This window comes from Pleurodeles waltl, chromosome 6 (assembly GCF_031143425.1).
Source record: "Pleurodeles waltl isolate 20211129_DDA chromosome 6, aPleWal1.hap1.20221129, whole genome shotgun sequence".
NCBI classification, from domain to species: domain Eukaryota; kingdom Metazoa; phylum Chordata; class Amphibia; order Caudata; family Salamandridae; genus Pleurodeles; species Pleurodeles waltl.
The window spans coordinates 54,524,211-54,540,724 of record NC_090445.1 but is presented as its reverse complement, the minus strand read 5'-3'; the positions used below and the strand labels follow the sequence as shown (position 1 = coordinate 54,540,724).

The 16,514-nt window shown below is 44.6% G+C and overlaps 1 protein-coding gene across 1 annotated transcript in view; it reads left to right on the top strand.

Moving 5' to 3' along the window:
- LOC138299184 (E3 ubiquitin-protein ligase TRIM39-like) overlaps nt 1-16,514 on the top strand; it is a 113,617-nt gene that overhangs the window by 26,118 nt on the left and 70,985 nt on the right. Inside the window, exon 3 of the mRNA XM_069237279.1 lies at nt 6,959-7,189. Within this exon, the coding sequence (XP_069093380.1) occupies nt 6,959-7,189 (231 nt within the window). The remainder of the gene's footprint in view (nt 1-6,958; nt 7,190-16,514) is intronic.

Below are 16,514 nucleotides of genomic sequence, written 5' to 3'. Positions count from 1 at the left end.
AAAAGAATGACCGCCAATGTCTGATCGGTTGGCTTTGCCAATGTTTGTTTCTTTTTGTGTTTCCCATAATCTTGTTTAAACTGGTTACGCAGATTTTCTATTATTATGAATATGTTTTGGAACTACTAGCATGCATCAACACATTTTATTAAATTATTCTTCAAAGAAATAGTACCTAAACTTCCACAATTATTTAGCAAAAGGTTTTTTCCCTACTTGCATTTTTTGATCATCTTATTTTGAAAGCAAAGAATCATCAATCTTGCTTACAAGCTTCCGCAAGCATTTGCATCTAATCAGAGAGCATTATGGGGGCATTACACGTAGCCTCATATTGTTAACCCCTTCGCTGCCAGGCCTTTTCCCCCTCAGGTGCCAAGCCTTTTTTTGGTTGTTTTAGGCAGTTCGCACTTAGGCCCTCATAACTTTCTGTCCACATAAGCTACCCGCGCCAAATTTGCGTTCTTTTTTTACAACATCCTAGGGATTCTAGAGGTACCCAGACTTTGTGGGTTCCCCTGAAGGAGACTGAGAAATTAACCAAAATACAGCAAAAATGTCATTAAAAAAAAATGGGGGAAAAAGGCTGCAGAAGAAGGCTTGTAGTTTTTTCCCTGAAAATGCCATCAACAAAGGGTTTGTGGTGCTAAAATCACCATCTTCCCAGCTTTCAGGAACAGGCAGACCTGAATCAGAAAACCACATTTTTCAACACAATTTTGGCATTTTACTGGGACATATCCCATTTTTACTATTTTTTGCGCTTTCAGCCTCCTTCCAGTTAGTGACAGAAATGGTTGTGAAACCAATGCTGGATCCCAGAAAGCTAAACATTTCTGAAAAGCAGACAAAATACAGAATTCAGCAAGGGGTAATTTGTGTAGATCCTACAAGGGTTTCCTACAGAAAATAACAGATGAAATAAACAAATATTGAAATTGAGGTGAAAAAAACAGCCATTTTTCTCAATGTTTTACTCTGTAACTTTTTCCTGCGACGTCAGATTTGTTAGAGAAATATACTGTTGCATCTGCTGGACTCTTCTGGTTGCGGGGATATATAGGGCTTGTAGGTTCATCAAGATCCCTAGGTACCCAGTGCCAATAAATGGGCTGCACCTTCCAATGGGTTTTCATTCTATACTGGGTATACAGCAATTCATTTGCTGAAATATAAAGAGTGAAAAATAGGTATCAAGAAAACCTTTGTATTTCCAAAATGGGAACAAGATAAGGTGTTGAGAAGCAGTTTATTTGCATATCTCTGAATTCCGGGGTGCCCATACTAGCATGTGAATTACAGGGCATTTCTCAAATAGACGTCTTTTTTACACACTGTCTTACATTTGGAAGGAAAAAATGTAGAGAAAGACAAGGGGCAATAACACTTGTTTTGATATTCTGTGATCCCCCAAGTCTCCCGATAAAAATGGTACCTCACTTGCGTGGGTAGACCTAATGCTTGCGACAGGAAACGCAACATGGACACATCACATTTTTACATTGAAATCTGAATCGTGTTTTTTGCAAAGTGCCTAGCTGTGGATTTTGACCTCTAGCTCAGCTGGCACCTAGGGAAACCTACCAAACCTGCGCATTTTTGAAAACTAGACACCTAGGAGAATCCAAGATGGGGTGACTTGTGGGACTCTCACCAGGTTCTGTTATCCAGAATCCTTTGCAAACCTCAAAATGTGGCCAAAAAAACACTTTTTCCTCACATTTCGGTGACAGAAATTTCTGGAATCTGAGAGGAGCCACAAATTTCCTTCTACCCAGCGTTCGCCCAAGTCTCCTGATAAAATAGTACCTCATTGTGTGGGTAGGCCTAGTGCCCGCAACAGGAATTGTCCCAAAACACTATCTGGACACATCAAAATTATCAAATACAAAACTACCTGTTTTTGCAGGGGGTGGGCACCTGCGTTTTTGGTCCTGGGATCAGCAGCCATCTAGGGAAACCTACCAAACCCAGACATTTCTGAAAGCTAGACTCCCGAGGGAGACAAGGGAGGTGTGAGGTGCGTGCATCCCACAATGATTTCTTACGCAGAATCCTCAGCAAACCTCAAATTTAGCTAAAAAAATCAATTTCTTCTCACATTTCTGTGTGGGATCACTGCACCAGGACAAATTTCCTACCACCCAATGTTCCCCTTAGTCTCCAGGTAAAAATGATACCTCGCTTGTGTTGGTGGGCCAAGTGCCTGTGACAGGGAAGAGCCAAAAACATGTCGAAATTGAGGGGGAACAAAAGCGGCAGTTTGAAAAAAAAACAATTTAGGCTGACAAGTGCAGCAGAATTTTTATTGGTATAGATTAGACAATGCTGGGTGGTAGGAATTTTGTAGATTCTTGCATATTCCGGAAGGTTCAATCACAAAAATGTGGGAACAATGTGTGATTTCCAGCAAAGTTGGAGGTTTGCAGGGCATTGTGGGTAAGAAAATGGTGCGGGTTGCATGTGAAGCACACCACGCTGGAATCACCCAGATGTTTAGTTTTCAGATGTGTCTAGGTCTTGTGGATTTTTCTACATGGCAGCGTCCCAAAGTCCAAAAAGTGCAACCCTCACCATTTCAAGTGGGACGATTTTGAGTTAGCCAAGCTCTCATGGTCCAAATGTAAAACCAAAACCCAAAATAATCAAATGTCCTCTTGCTTGCCGTGGGATAAGATGTTCTAGTGTGTGGGGGAGAGCTGAAAGACTGTTACCTCCTTCAGTTGGGGTGGGGGCATAACCAGGCCGATACTGGTTGGTAGCCACCACACCACTAGTTTTTTTTTTTTTTTAATTCCCTGGCATCTAGTAGACTTTCTGCCACCCCCCCTCCCCCCGGTGTGGATCGGGGGTAATTGTTCCATCTGCCCACTAGTGGGCAGAACAACTTTGGCTCCATTTATTTGGGGTGGGGGTATGGCCATACACCCACCCTCTTATTTTGGAAAAAAATTCTTCTTTGGTGGGCTTTCTGCCCCCCTTTAGGGCAGATGGGCCTTCCAAAAATAGGCTGATCTGCCCCCAAGGGGGGCATATATAGCCAACAGTAATGTGCCCCAATGGGGAGCGACCCTTGCCCAAGGGGCTGCCCCCCACCCCCAAACAAAACACACACATGCACACACACGAGTCCCTGGTGCTTAAGTGGTTTCTGCCCTCCCCGGGGGCAGATCGGCCTAATAGAAATAGTCCGAACTGCCCCCAAGGGGAGCAGGAATGTCCTAAAGTAAATTTGCCCCAGGGGAGCAACCCTTGCCTAAGGGGTTGCTCCCCATGCGTGAAATTGGTGCAAAAAAAAAAATCCCTGTTGCCTAGTGGTTTCTGCCCCCCTTGGGGGCAGATCAGCCTAATAAAAATAGGCCGATCTGCCCCCAAAGGGGGCAGAAATGGCCTAAAATAAATTTGCCCCTTAGGGGAGCGACCCTTGCCTAAGGGGTCACGTGCTTTGGGTGAAATTGACACAGAAAAATAAAAATGCTTGGTCTAACATTAATAGGCTGATCTGGGCAGAAAGGAGCTAAAGACAATTTGCCCCCCAGGGGAGCGACTCTTGCCTAAGGGGTCGCTCCGCTCACATGAAACAGACAAAAAAAAATCCCTGGTATCTAGTGGTTTATTGGCCTTATAAAAATAGGCCGATCTGCCCCCAAGGGGCCTAAATACAAAAACCCTCGCCTAAGGGGTCGCTCCCCATATATAAAAAACAAAAGTAAACATAAAAAAATATATATCCCTGGTGTCTAGGGGTTTTTGCCCCAAGGGGGGCAGATGGGCCTAAAAATATTTTGCCCAAGGGACCGCTCCCCTCCTTGAATAATATTAAAAACAAAGGGCCAGATGTAGGAAACTGTTTGCGACTTGCAAACGGCAAAAATTGCTGTTTGCGAGTCGCAAACCGGAGTTTCTGATGCAGAAATGCATTTTGCGAGTCGGGACCGACTCGCAAAATGCATTTCCGAATCGCAAATAGGAAGGGGTGTTCCTTTCCTATTTGCGATTCGCAGTGGTATGCAATTCCATTTGCGGCCGCGTATGCGGTCGCAAATGGAGTCGCAGTTACCATCCACTTGAAGTGGATGGTAACCCACTCGCAAATTGGAAGGGGTCTCCATGGGACCCCTTCCCCTTTGTGAATGGACCACAAAATATTTTTTCAGGGCAGGTAGTGGTCCAAGGGACCACTACCTGCCCTGAACAAATTCCGAAACGAAAGGTTTCGGATTTTTTTGCCGGATTTTTTTGCCGTTTGCGAGTCGCAAATCGGAGTTTCTGATGCAGAAATGCATTTTGCGAGTCGGGACCGACTCGCAAAATGCATTTCCGAATCGCAAATAGGAAGGGGTGTTCCCTTCCTATTTGCGATTCGCAGTGGTATGCAATTCAATGGAGTCGCAGTTACCATCCACTTGAAGTGGATGGTAACCCACTCGCAAATTGGAAGGGGTCCCCATGGGACCCCTTCCCCTTTGTGAATGGACCACAAAATATTTTTTCAGGGCAGGTAGTGGTCCAAGGGACCACTACCTGCCCTGAAAAAATTCCGAAACTAAAGGTTTCGGATTTTTTTTTAAGCGCAGCTCGTTTTCCTTTAAGGAAAACGGGCTACACTTAAAAAAAAAAAAACTGCTTTATTGATAAGCAGTCACGAACATGGAGGTCTGCTGACTACAGCAGGCCTCCATGTTAGCGAGTGCCCATAGTCGCTATGGGGCCGCAATTTGCGACCCACCTCATTAATATTAATGAGGTGGGTCTTTGCGACCCCATAGCGACCTGCAGACGGTGTCTGAGACACCGTTCTGCATACCAAATTGCAACTCGCAATTTGGTTTTTTGCTACATCTGGCCCAAAATCCCTGGTGTCTAGTGGTTTCTGCCCCCCTTCGGGGCAGAAATGGGCTAAAAGTAATTTTGCTCCCCGGGGAGCAACCCTTGCCTAAGGGGTCGCTCCCCACATACAAAAAAATAAATAAACACAAAACAATTTATCCATGGTGTCTAGGGGGTTTCTGCCTAATTATATATGTAAAAATATTGCCGACTCCATTTTGTCTAACCTTCTTTTCAATTTGATTATATGTTTTTAAACCCCCGGTCCTAAGTATTAGAACAAGATTTACTTTTTCATCTCTGGCATAAAGTCAACCTCATCAAACTTTAAGGTATAGTTGCAGAAATATTACTTCCACTCTTGTTATCTCATAGAAGGTTACCCTCTAGCAGGCAAAAATGCTTGTGGAGCCAATAGGTTCAGTGAATTTAAGGCACACATTCTATGTGACAGATATTTGTACCAATATATGCATCAACACACGTAAAGATGTTCCTCCTTTAAGTATTTTCTATAGTAAATTGTATCTCAGTTTGGGTAACTATATTAGAGCTCCCTAGACAATCCCGTCAGTTTCAGCTTGCTTCCAAAGGGGTTCTATTAAATCTAAGCCATGACTGTGCACTGCGTCAGATAGACAGTCTGTTACTGTCGTCAAATTGAATATCTTTCCCTGTAAAGATGGCGGCATGTTGCGTGACCCAAAAAGTCACATTACTTCACATACTTGCTGATGTCACTGACCCCCATTCATGAAGTCTACATCAAGTTGATGACCGGTGGATTGTAACAGTTACATCAAGTTGATGACCGTTGGATTGTAACTGTAACAGTCACTGCTTCTAATAATTACTGAACTTGTAAAAATTGCAGTCGCTCACCTGCTTTTCCACAGAATCCTTTCTGTCCTCTTAGACAGGTGCCGCTTATGTGAATAGTTTTGTTTATTTCGCAAGTTTCCACAGTTCGATAGGCTTTTTCAGTACCATACGCTTGATAATGCTACGGGGCTGGTTATATTTTCTCCTTGTTGCCAATTCCCTAAGAATGAACTCAGGGATTCCGATTTGTATCCAGGATATATTTATTTCAGCCCCAGTCACTGTACATACATCAAAAGACTCTCTTCTTCTGCAGCCCTTATCTCACCTCACTTGCCATGAGCCTCATCTCTACCTTCTATTCAACATTATACCCTAACGTTCTGACATAAACATAAAAAATATATTTCAGTACATTTCTACACCCTTTTTAGAGTTTTTTAGACGTAGTAGATTGTGGCCATAGCAGGAGCACATGTGCGTTGCCTGCAGCCTCAATTTTAAAAACAGCAAAGATTGCTGGAGTCAGCTGGGAACTGCTAGGACTTCTAACAGTAACTGAGGACACGTGTGCCACAGAGTGCACTTCAAGGTACTGCTAGACAGAAAACATGGATACTGGTGTCTCGGTCGCCATTCTTAACGAGCCACAATTTACAAGACATGTTGCTGGCACCTACCCTCAGAACCCCTAGAAAGGTGCGTGCAGTACCTCTTTGGAGAGGTATTATGTCCATAAATCGGTTGTTGGTCTCTTTAACCTTCTGTGAATGAAGATTAGTGAGGCTAAACAAAGGTTTACCACGATAGCCCACGTTCAGTGCACTTGCCGACTAAAGCCATCCAGCAATAAAGGATTAATGCATGTTTCCGTTATTGGCAAAGTACGTCATTGAAGTAGTTAAGAGCCTCCTGTGCATGTGTGTAATTGTATTGACTTTAGTTTACTGTTTCTACTTTTTTCATTTTGTACTTTTTTTATTTATGTTTGTAAGTAAATCCATTACTGATGGGTTTTAAAAGCCTGCAGCGCATATTACTAGTAAATCTTTGGGTTATTCAGCCCTGTTTTAAGCTTTTAGGTGGGGAAAATAATGAGTGACAGAGAGTTGCGTCGTTGTTGAGTTGTTTTGCAAGTTGATTTTATGTAGCATTGACTGTGTCCTGCATTGTAAAGAGATGGTTAGGTTTATTATTTTATGTGTATGTTTGTGAAGTAGACCACCGTTTGTGTCAAATGCAGAAAATCCGATTGCATGATAGACACACAAAACTGATGAGCTTTGTTTGGATGATTTTAATGAAGGGAAACTTCAACAACCAGGTGAAGGCGCTCCATAGTACATTTGACCTTCTGAAGAAGTTTCTGGACAAGGACGAGCAACAACTTTTCTGCAAGCTGGAAAGTGAACATAAAGACAATATGAAGAAGATTCAAGAGAAACTGAGTGAACTGGAGAAGCAGCAATCCACCCACCAGGACCTGATCACAGAGATAGAGGGAAAGTGTCAGCAGCAGGATGTGGACCTTCTGAAGGTAAGAATTAAACATCTAAAGAAATAGAACTGTAGAGTTCCTATGAGGGGGAAGCGTCCACAGCAAGATCTAAAGCTTCTGAAGTTGAGTTAACTATAGAAATAAAGGGAGGAAACAGCAACAGATGGAACTGAACTGAAATATATTATTTAAACTTCATTTTTTCATGCACCACTCCGTATTGCTTGAGATTCACATAAAATTGCATTGGGAGGGGAAGAGCGTTACTCAAAGTAAAGAGAATGCCATTCACTACTTAGGGGCATGTTTCTAGAAGTAGTGGACAAGTAGATGGAAGTGAAGTTATTCAGCTGTAGGGATGAAAACCAATACCTGAAATCCTGTTTTGGGTGAAGAGGTAGGACAGTTCCATAGAGATGAAGTGAGAAGTGGAGTTCATTTGAGTTTCTCTACCTTAGGTTGCACTATTTAATGGAACCTACTGCATTAGTTTTGTGTTTCCTTATTTACATCATCGTATCAATGCATTAATGTAGATTTTACTAGTAATTTATGAAGGAAAGTCTTAATTTTATTAAAGACACGAAGGCGAGTATTATGCTTTTAGTCTTTTCTTTATTTTAATAGCAGCTGCAGTCAAGAACAAAACTACTGATCCCATAAGGCCAACAAAAAACATCCAATGAGGATCAAAGGGTAGTTCTAAAAATGCACCAATCACTAACAATCTATGCTGGTAATACCTATCTTGACTGGGAAGAGCCCTCTTTTCATGTGCAAGCTTAAACCGTAGAAAACAAAGGAACAATGAAACTACAAATACAAATAGCTAAGCCTAGTCCTAAAAGTTCTTGTAAAGAGTAAATCAGTCTTTGTGCCAACTCCGGAAGGGTGTTTTGAGTGGACGGTTGGAAGATCGTGGAGGCAGAAGTGGCAAAGAACGAAGTAGCTGAAGAATCGAAGGCAGGAACCTTATATAGCTGACTGTTGTCCCGATGTAGAAGCTGAAAGGGAGGGAGACAAAATAACAGAGGTAATTTTGAAGCGGCGGGATAATATTCGCTTCTGTGTCTTTAATAAAATTAAGACTTTCCTTCATAAATTACTAGGAAAATCTACATTTTATGGCAAGACCGTAGGCTCCTATTATGCTATTTTAAAGTATATTAATTACATTGAAAGAGGCATGTTCAATCGGTTCACAATAGAAAACCTTAAAAACATTGTCATTGGACCAGTCAGCCGACCTGAGAATATCCTCCAAGCGGGAGCTGGCCCAAAAAGCTTTGGACGCCATGGCCCCCCTAGCCGAATGGGCCCCAAAGGCGGAGACATCAATGCCAGCTAAAGACATAATCCAACTGACCCAACGAGCTAAGGTTGGAGAGGACACAGGTTTGAAAGGTTTCCTGAAAGATATCAGGAGCTGGGTAGAAGAGGAATTCCTCAGACCGGCTGTCTGTTGTTCATAAACTTTTAAACGTTGACCTACGCAAAGTTTAGTGTGATCTGGAAAAAAGGGGTAGAAAATTGAAGAAAGGTTATTTTTTGTACGTCTGAACACATTCAAAATAACACCAGAAGGAGTGAATTGACGAGCTGTAATTTCTAAAGCTTTAACATCAGATAAACGTTTGAAAGACACTAGACATAAAAGCATGGTTAATTTAGCTGAAAGTTGCTTCAATGATAAAAAGGTATTATCCGGCCATGACACAAACAATTTTAGTACAGTATTAACATCCCATAATGAACTATATTTTGGTTTTGGAGGATTCGAAAATTTTACTCCCTTTAAAAGGCGACATACTAAGGGGTGCTCTCCAATCGGTTTTCCCTGGAAAAAAACGTGTGAAGAAGAAATAGCCGACCTATACAAGTTAATGGTACGGAATGATTTACCTTTGGAAGCTTCTGCTGCCAGAAAATTAATAATCATTGTTACATCTGCTGTAACGGGATCAGCCTGTTTTCCCACACACCAGCTATGCCAGAGATCCCAAGCTGATCTATATGCTTTCCTTGTTCCTGGAGCTCTTGCCAGGTCCAAGAAATTTGAAGCTTCTGTCGAAAAAGAAGCGCTAGGCTGGGATTCCCTGAGATTTTCCAGGCTGAGAGAGAGAGAGCATTCTGAAGAATTAGGTTGTGAAATAGACCTTGAGGATTGGTTAGAAGGTTCGGGATCGGAGGAAGCAAGAATGGAGGTTCTATCGATTAGTTCTAGGAGAGATGGAAACCACACTTGGGAGTGCCAAAAGGGGACTATGAGTACTATTGAAGCCTGTTGGCGTCTGACATGAGCTAGAACCCTGGAAATCAAAATGAAGGGAGGAAAGGCGTAATTGAGGGAAGAGGACCAGTCCTGAGAGAAAGCATCGAATTCTAGAGCTAGTGGATCTGGATGCCAACTGAAGAACTTCGGTAGTTGCGCGTTGAGACGCGAAGCAAAGAGATCTATGTCTAAAGGACCCCATTTTTGGAGAATGTTGTTGAAGACCTGCACATTGAGCATCTGTAGGAGGCTGGACTGGCTTGTAGTGAGTACCAAGGGGTACTTGCACCTTGCACCAGGCCCAGTTATCCCTTATTAGTGTATAGGGTGTCTAGCAGCTTAGGCTGATAGATAATGGTAGCTTAGCAAGGCAGCTCAGGCTGAACTAGGAGACGTGTGAAGCTACTACAGTACCACTTAGTGTCATATGCACAATATCATAAGAAAACACAATACACAGTTATACTAAAAATAAAGGTACTTTATTTTTATGACAATATGCCAAAGTATCTTAGAGTGTACCCTCAGTGAGAGGATAGGAAATATACACAAGATATATATACACAATAGCAAAAATATGCAGTATAGTCTTAGAAAACAGTGCAAACAATGTATAGTTACAATAGGATGCAATGGGGAAACATAGGGATAGGGGCAACACAAACCATATACTCTAGAAGTGGAATGCGAACCACGAATGGACCCCAAACCTATGTGACCTTGTAGAGGGTCGCTGGGACTATTAGAAAATAGTGAGAGTTAGAAAAATAACCCTCCCCAAGACCCTGAAAAGTGAGTGCAAAGTGCACCAAAGTTCCCCTAAGGACAAAATAGTCGTGTTAGAGGGAAAATGCAAGGAAAACACAAATCAGCAATGCAACAACGATGGATTCCTGACTGAGGGTACCTGTGGAACAAGGGGACCAAGTCCAAAAGTCACAAGCCACTCGGAGATGGGCAGATGCCCAAGAAATGCCAGCGGTTGGTGCAAAGAAGCTCTTACTAGGCTGAAGAACTGTGAATACTGCAGGAACGACAAGGGCTAGAGACTTCCCCTTTGGAGGATGGATCCCCCACGCCTTGGAGAGTCGTGCAGAAGTGTTTTCCCGCCGGATGGACGCCAACAAGCCTTGCTACACGCAAATCGTGCGTTTGGCGTTTTTGGACGCTGCTGGGGCCCAGGAGGGACCAGCAGGTCGCAAATTGGACCTGCAGAGAGACGGGACGTCGAGCAAGACAAAGAGCCCTCACTGAAGCAGGTAGCACCCGGAGAAGTGCCAGAAACAGGCACTACGAGGATGCGTGAAACGGTGCTCGCCGAAGTTGCACAAAGGAGTCCCACGTCGCCGGAGACCAACTTAGAAAGTCGTGCAATGCAGGTTAGAGTGCCGTGGACCCAGGCTTGGCTGTGCACGAAGGATTTCCGCCGGAAGTGCACAGGGGCCGGAGTAGCTTGCAAAGTCGCGGTTCCCAGCAATGCAGCCCAGCGAGGTGAGGCAAGGACTTACCTCCACCAAACTTGGGCTGAAGAGTCACTGGACTGTGGGGGTCACTTGGACGGTGTCGCTGGATTTGAGGGACCTCGCTCGTCGTGCTGAGAGGAGACCCAAGGGACTGGTAATGCAGCTTTTTGGTGCCTGCGGTTGCAGGGGGAAGATTCCGTCGACCCACGGGAGATTTCTTCGGAGCTTCTGGTGCAGAGAGGAGGCAGACTACCCCCACAGCATGCACAAGCAGGAAAACAGTCGAGAAGGCGGCAGGATCAGCGTTACAGAGTTGCAGTAGTCGTCTTTGCTACTATGTTGCAGGTTTGCAGGCTTCCAGCGCGGTCAGCGGTCGATTCCTTATCAGAAGGTGAAGAGGGAGATGCAGAGGAACTCGGCTGAGCTCATGCATTCGTTATCTAAAGTTTCCCCAGAGACAGAGACCCTAAATAGCCAGAAAAGAGGGTTTGGCTACCTAGGAGAGAGGAAAGGCTACTAACACCTGAAGGAGCCTATCAGCAGGAGTCTCTGACGTCACCTGGTGGCACTGGCCACTCAGAGCAGTCCAGTGTGCCAGCAGCACCTCTGTTTCCAAGATGGCAGAGGTCTGGAGCACACTGGAGGAGCTCTGGACACCTCCCAGGGGAGGTGCAGGTCAGGGGAGTGGTCACTCCCCTTTCCTTTGTCCAGTTTCGCGCCAGAGCAGGGGCTAAGGGGTCCCTGAACCGGTGTAGACTGGCTTATGCAGAATTGGGCACATCTGTGCCCAACAAACCTTTTTCAGAGGCTGGGGGAGGCTACTCCTCCCCTGCCTTCACACCATTTTCCAAAGGGAGAGGGTGTCACACCCTCTCTCAGAGGAAGTTCTTTGTTCTGCCATCCTGGGCCAGGCCTGGCTGGACCCCAGGAGGGCAGCTGCCTGTCTGAGGGGTTGGCAGCAGCAGCAGCTGCAGTGAAACCCCATTAAGGGCAGTCTGGCAGTACCAGGGTCTGTGCTACAGACCACTGGGATCATGGAATTGTACGAACAATGCCAGGATGGCATAGAGGGGGCAATTCCATGATCATAGACATGTTACATGGCCATATTGGGAGTTACCATGGTGAAGCTACATATAGGTAGTGACCTATATGTAGTGCACGCGTGTAATGGTGTCCCCGCACTCACAAAGTTCAGTGAATTGGCTCTGAACAATGTGGGGGCACCTTGGCTAGTGCCAGGGTGCCCTCACACTAAGTAACTTTGCACCTAACCTTTACCAGGTAAAGGTTAGACATATAGGTGACTTATAAGTTACTTAAGTGCAGTGTAAAATGGCTGTGAAATAACGTGGACGTTATTTCACTCAGGCTGCAGTGGCAGGCCTGTGTAAGAATTGTCAGAGCTCCCTATGGGTGGCAAAAGAAATGCTGCAGCCCATAGGGATCTCCTGGAACCCCAATACCCTGGGTACCTCAGTACCATATACTAGGGAATTATAAGGGTGTTCCAGTAAGCCAATGTAAATTGGTAAAAATGGTCACTAGCCTGTCAGTGACAATTTGAAAGTAATGAGAGAGCATAACCACTGAGGTTCTGGTTAGCAGAGCCTCAGTGAGACAGTTAGGCACCACACAGGGAACATATACATGCACACCTATGAGCACTGGGGCCCTGTGTGACAGGGTCCCAGTGACACATACATATAGGCCACAAACCTATGAGCACTGGGGTCCTGACCAGCAGGATCCCAGTGACACATAACAAACATACTGAAAACATAGTGTTTTCACTATGAGCACTGAGGCCTGGCTATCAGGATCCCAGTGAGACAGTGAAAACAGTGACAAACACCCTGACATACACTCACAAACAGGCCAAAAGTGGGGGTAACAAGGCTAGAAAGAGGCTACCTTCTCACAGCATCCAGTCGCTGGAATCCTGAAAATGTCGAGAGTACAGTCTGCTACAATGTTGAGGTTGCCCGGTAGGTACCCCGCTTGAACTGAGATTCTGTTTTGGAGACAAAATTCCCAGAACCCTTTCACCAATTCCGCTAAAGGCTTAGACTTTGTGCCCCCCAAGTGATTGATGTAGCGGACCACGGAAATTTTGTCCATCCTGAGTAGAACCGAACAGGATACTTTGGGCCTGATTCTAACTTTGGAGGACGGTGTTAAACCGTCCCAAAAGTGGCGGATATACCACCGAACGTATTACGAGTTCCATAGGATATAATGGACTCGTAATACGGTAGGTGGTATATCCGCCACTTTTGGGACGGTTTAACACCGTCCTCCAAAGTTAGAATCAGGCCCTTTGTCTCTTGCAAGGCTTCTGATTGCAAAGGAGCCGGCAAGCATCTCTAAACAATTTATGTGCAGTTTTGACTCCTCTCGAGACCATAAGCCTCCAGTCGAGATCGTACCACAACGGGCTCCCCAGCCCAGAAGACTTGCATCTGATTCTAATACAAGATCTGGGGCTGATGCGAAGATAGTCCTACCGTTCCAGGCGTCTAAATGGTCTATCCACCATTGAAGTTCCGCTCGAGAGTCCTGATCTAGTGCTATGGAATCTGAATAGGTCAACCCTCTTTGAAGGTGGCATATTTTTAATCTTTGTAAGGCTCAATAATGGAGAGAACCTGAAAAAATAGCTTGAATTGAGGAAGAGAGAAGTCCTACAACTCTTGCTAGGGATCGGAGAGAAAGTCGAGAGTTGCGAAGGATTTGAAGAATTTCTGACTTGATAGATTTTATCTTTGAGGAGGGAAGAAGAAGAGAAGCCGAAACGGAATCCACGGGGAAACCTAGAAATTCGATCTTTTGGATCGGCTCTAAGGAAGATTTCTCGTAGTTTGTGATAAAACCTAGGTTGCGTGCAAGAAAGACCCACCTGAGCAAGAAGGGACGAACGGTTCTGATTCATGATGAGAATATCATCCAGGTAGATAATTAATCTGACGCCTCGAGCCCTGAGAAAGGCTGCTACTGGTCTCATTAGCTTTGTGAAACACCACGGAGCGGAAGAGAGACCGAAAGGGAGAGAAGTAAAACGGAAAGTCTGACCGGCCCATTGGAATTGAAGGAATTTTTGGGAGTCGGGGTGTATGGGCACGGTTTGATATGCATCTTTTAGATCTAGCCTTACCATCCAATCTCCTTGGAGAAGGGTATCCCTGAGATGTAGGATGGCTTCCATTTTGAAATGTCGATAAAGAACAAACTGATTGAATTGCCGTAGGTTGATAACTGGTCTCATCTTCTTGTTCTTCTTCTGGACCAGAAAAACTGAACTGAGAAACCCTGAAATATCTAGGGAACAAGGGATTATCGCCTGTTTCTGAAGCAGAGCTTGAATTTCTAAGGCGATTAGGTTTATCATTTGGAGAGAAAATGAGGGGGAGGAGGAAAAACAGTTTGAAAAGGCGCTGAAAATAGTTCTATAACATATCCCTGAACGGTATTTAACACCCAAGGATCTGATGTGAGATCTTTCCATTTTGACATGCATGTTGAAATACGATCCCCCAGAGCCTGAGAAACAATTGTTTGACTTACCGGCTTGTGAGGAGAACCTGGAGTTTCGGTTCCCTTTTTTCCTGAAACCCCTATTCCTTTGGGGATAGAATTGTGGCCTGTAGTCTTGAGATGTTGTGTTGTCGTAGTAGCCTCGGGAACCTTGGTTGGCATATGTACGGCCGGCAAAGCGGTTCCTGCCTCTGCCGGCCCTGGCAAAAACACGTGCCGAAAACATCTTCTTTAAAGATCGTTGCGCTTTATCAAGGGACGAAAAAGTTGCCACATATTTACTCAACTCCTTGATGAAGGAGTCACCAAAAAGTATGCCTTCTGCTTTGACCCAGGGGTCTGTACCTGCCAGGTTGACTAGCTTCGGATCAAGTTTAAGAAGGAGGCCCTTCCTACGATCGTGAGTGATGGAAGAGTTGGCATTCCCAAGTAAGCAAACGGCCTGTTGGGCCCACAAGGAGAGTTCCGCTGGGTCGACTGAAGCCTGTTCTAATCGAGCAGTTTCTGCCAAGTCGAAAATCTGTGTTAGTGGACCCACCACATCTAACAGCTTGTCTTGGCAAGAAGACCACGCTTTATCAACTCCCTTGCGGGGGTCCTTGCCATATTTAGTAAAAAAGGTGATCAGAGAATTGCCAATAGATGGAGTGGCGGTAATTTTTTAAGAAAGGGCGGGACGAGGACATTCCGATCTGAGTTTCGCCCGCACCTGTTGATCGAGTGGAGTACGCAAGCTGGCCGTAACATACTCTGCCACATGGTCCGTAGGGAACCATTCCATCGAGTTAGGATGTTGTATGTTAGAAGGATCGAACATAGGCACTCCTTCAGCATCTAGAATAGTGCAAGAGCCCGCAAAATCTTGTGACCCAATTTTGGCTTTTTTGGGAGGAGGAGGGGAGAAAACATCTCCAACGTCCTTGTCGGAAGTATCCGAATCCAAATCAGGGTCTTGCACTTCGTCATCGGTGTCTAAAATTTTTGATATACAAATTGGCGAAGTAATATGTTTAGTTTTAACCATGCATTTTTTTAGGTGTTTTATTCAATTTATTGGAGGCCTTTGAGGAACCACGTCCTCTGCCACATGTGAACTCTTGTCACTTGTCTTTAGCGTTGCTTCAATGTTTTTAGAAGGATTGTGACGCTTTCTGCCTTCCCCCGCAGATTGGGCCAGCATGGTTTTTGACACCAGAGAGACTACCGAATTTTCAAGATTTTTTGATAACTTCTGCCATGAAACGGCCATAGCCTGTTCAACTGAGGACTGAATAAAGTAATTCAGATTTTCTTTGAGGACGTTTTCCTCCTCCTCCTGAGACAGCATTGGTTGGCTAGAGCTGTCCATGGAATTAACAAAAATGAATGAGCAGGAAACTAGAATAATTGCCCAAGAAATGGTTAAAAAGTTTTTTCCCAAGTGAAAAAGTGAAGAAAGCCTGATTCTGGGCGGAACAGACAGTTGCTAAAAATAATATCAAAACCGAAACCTCCACTCAACTCCGAGACCTGCGCTGGCAGGCAGAAAAATAGAAACGAAATGAGCCCAGGCGGTGAACCCTGACAGGAATGTTTACCCTGGAGCAGCTGACAGCTGAAGCGCCACAGATACTTAACACCGCGTTGATGATGTTTAACAATAAAATCCCTGAAGCGTGACAGGGATAAACACCAAAGCGTCTGTCAGAGAAGGAGCACAGCGGAGGAAATGTTAAATGCTGCTGACGCGCTCAATGAAGCGTTCAAGCTGGGAAAGTCTTTCTCCTCAGCGAGCGTCTGAGATAACGGCGCGCACTGAGAGAAAACAATTATTTCTAGCGAACGCGGCGCGCCTTAGGGAACATATACTGCAGCTACAAGCCGACTAAGGCACCTAAATAAAAGCAAAAAACCTGTAATAGAGAAACATATCACTTTACAACAATGCATATAAGTAAAAAAGATATATAAGCATACTGTAACAAATGAATGTAAGGAGTAGCTGTACTTATCTTGACTGCGAGCAGCAAGAAAAGAGGGCTGTTCCCAGTCAAGATAGGTATTATCAGCATAGATTGTTAGTGATTGGTGCATTTTTAGAACTACCCTTTGGTCC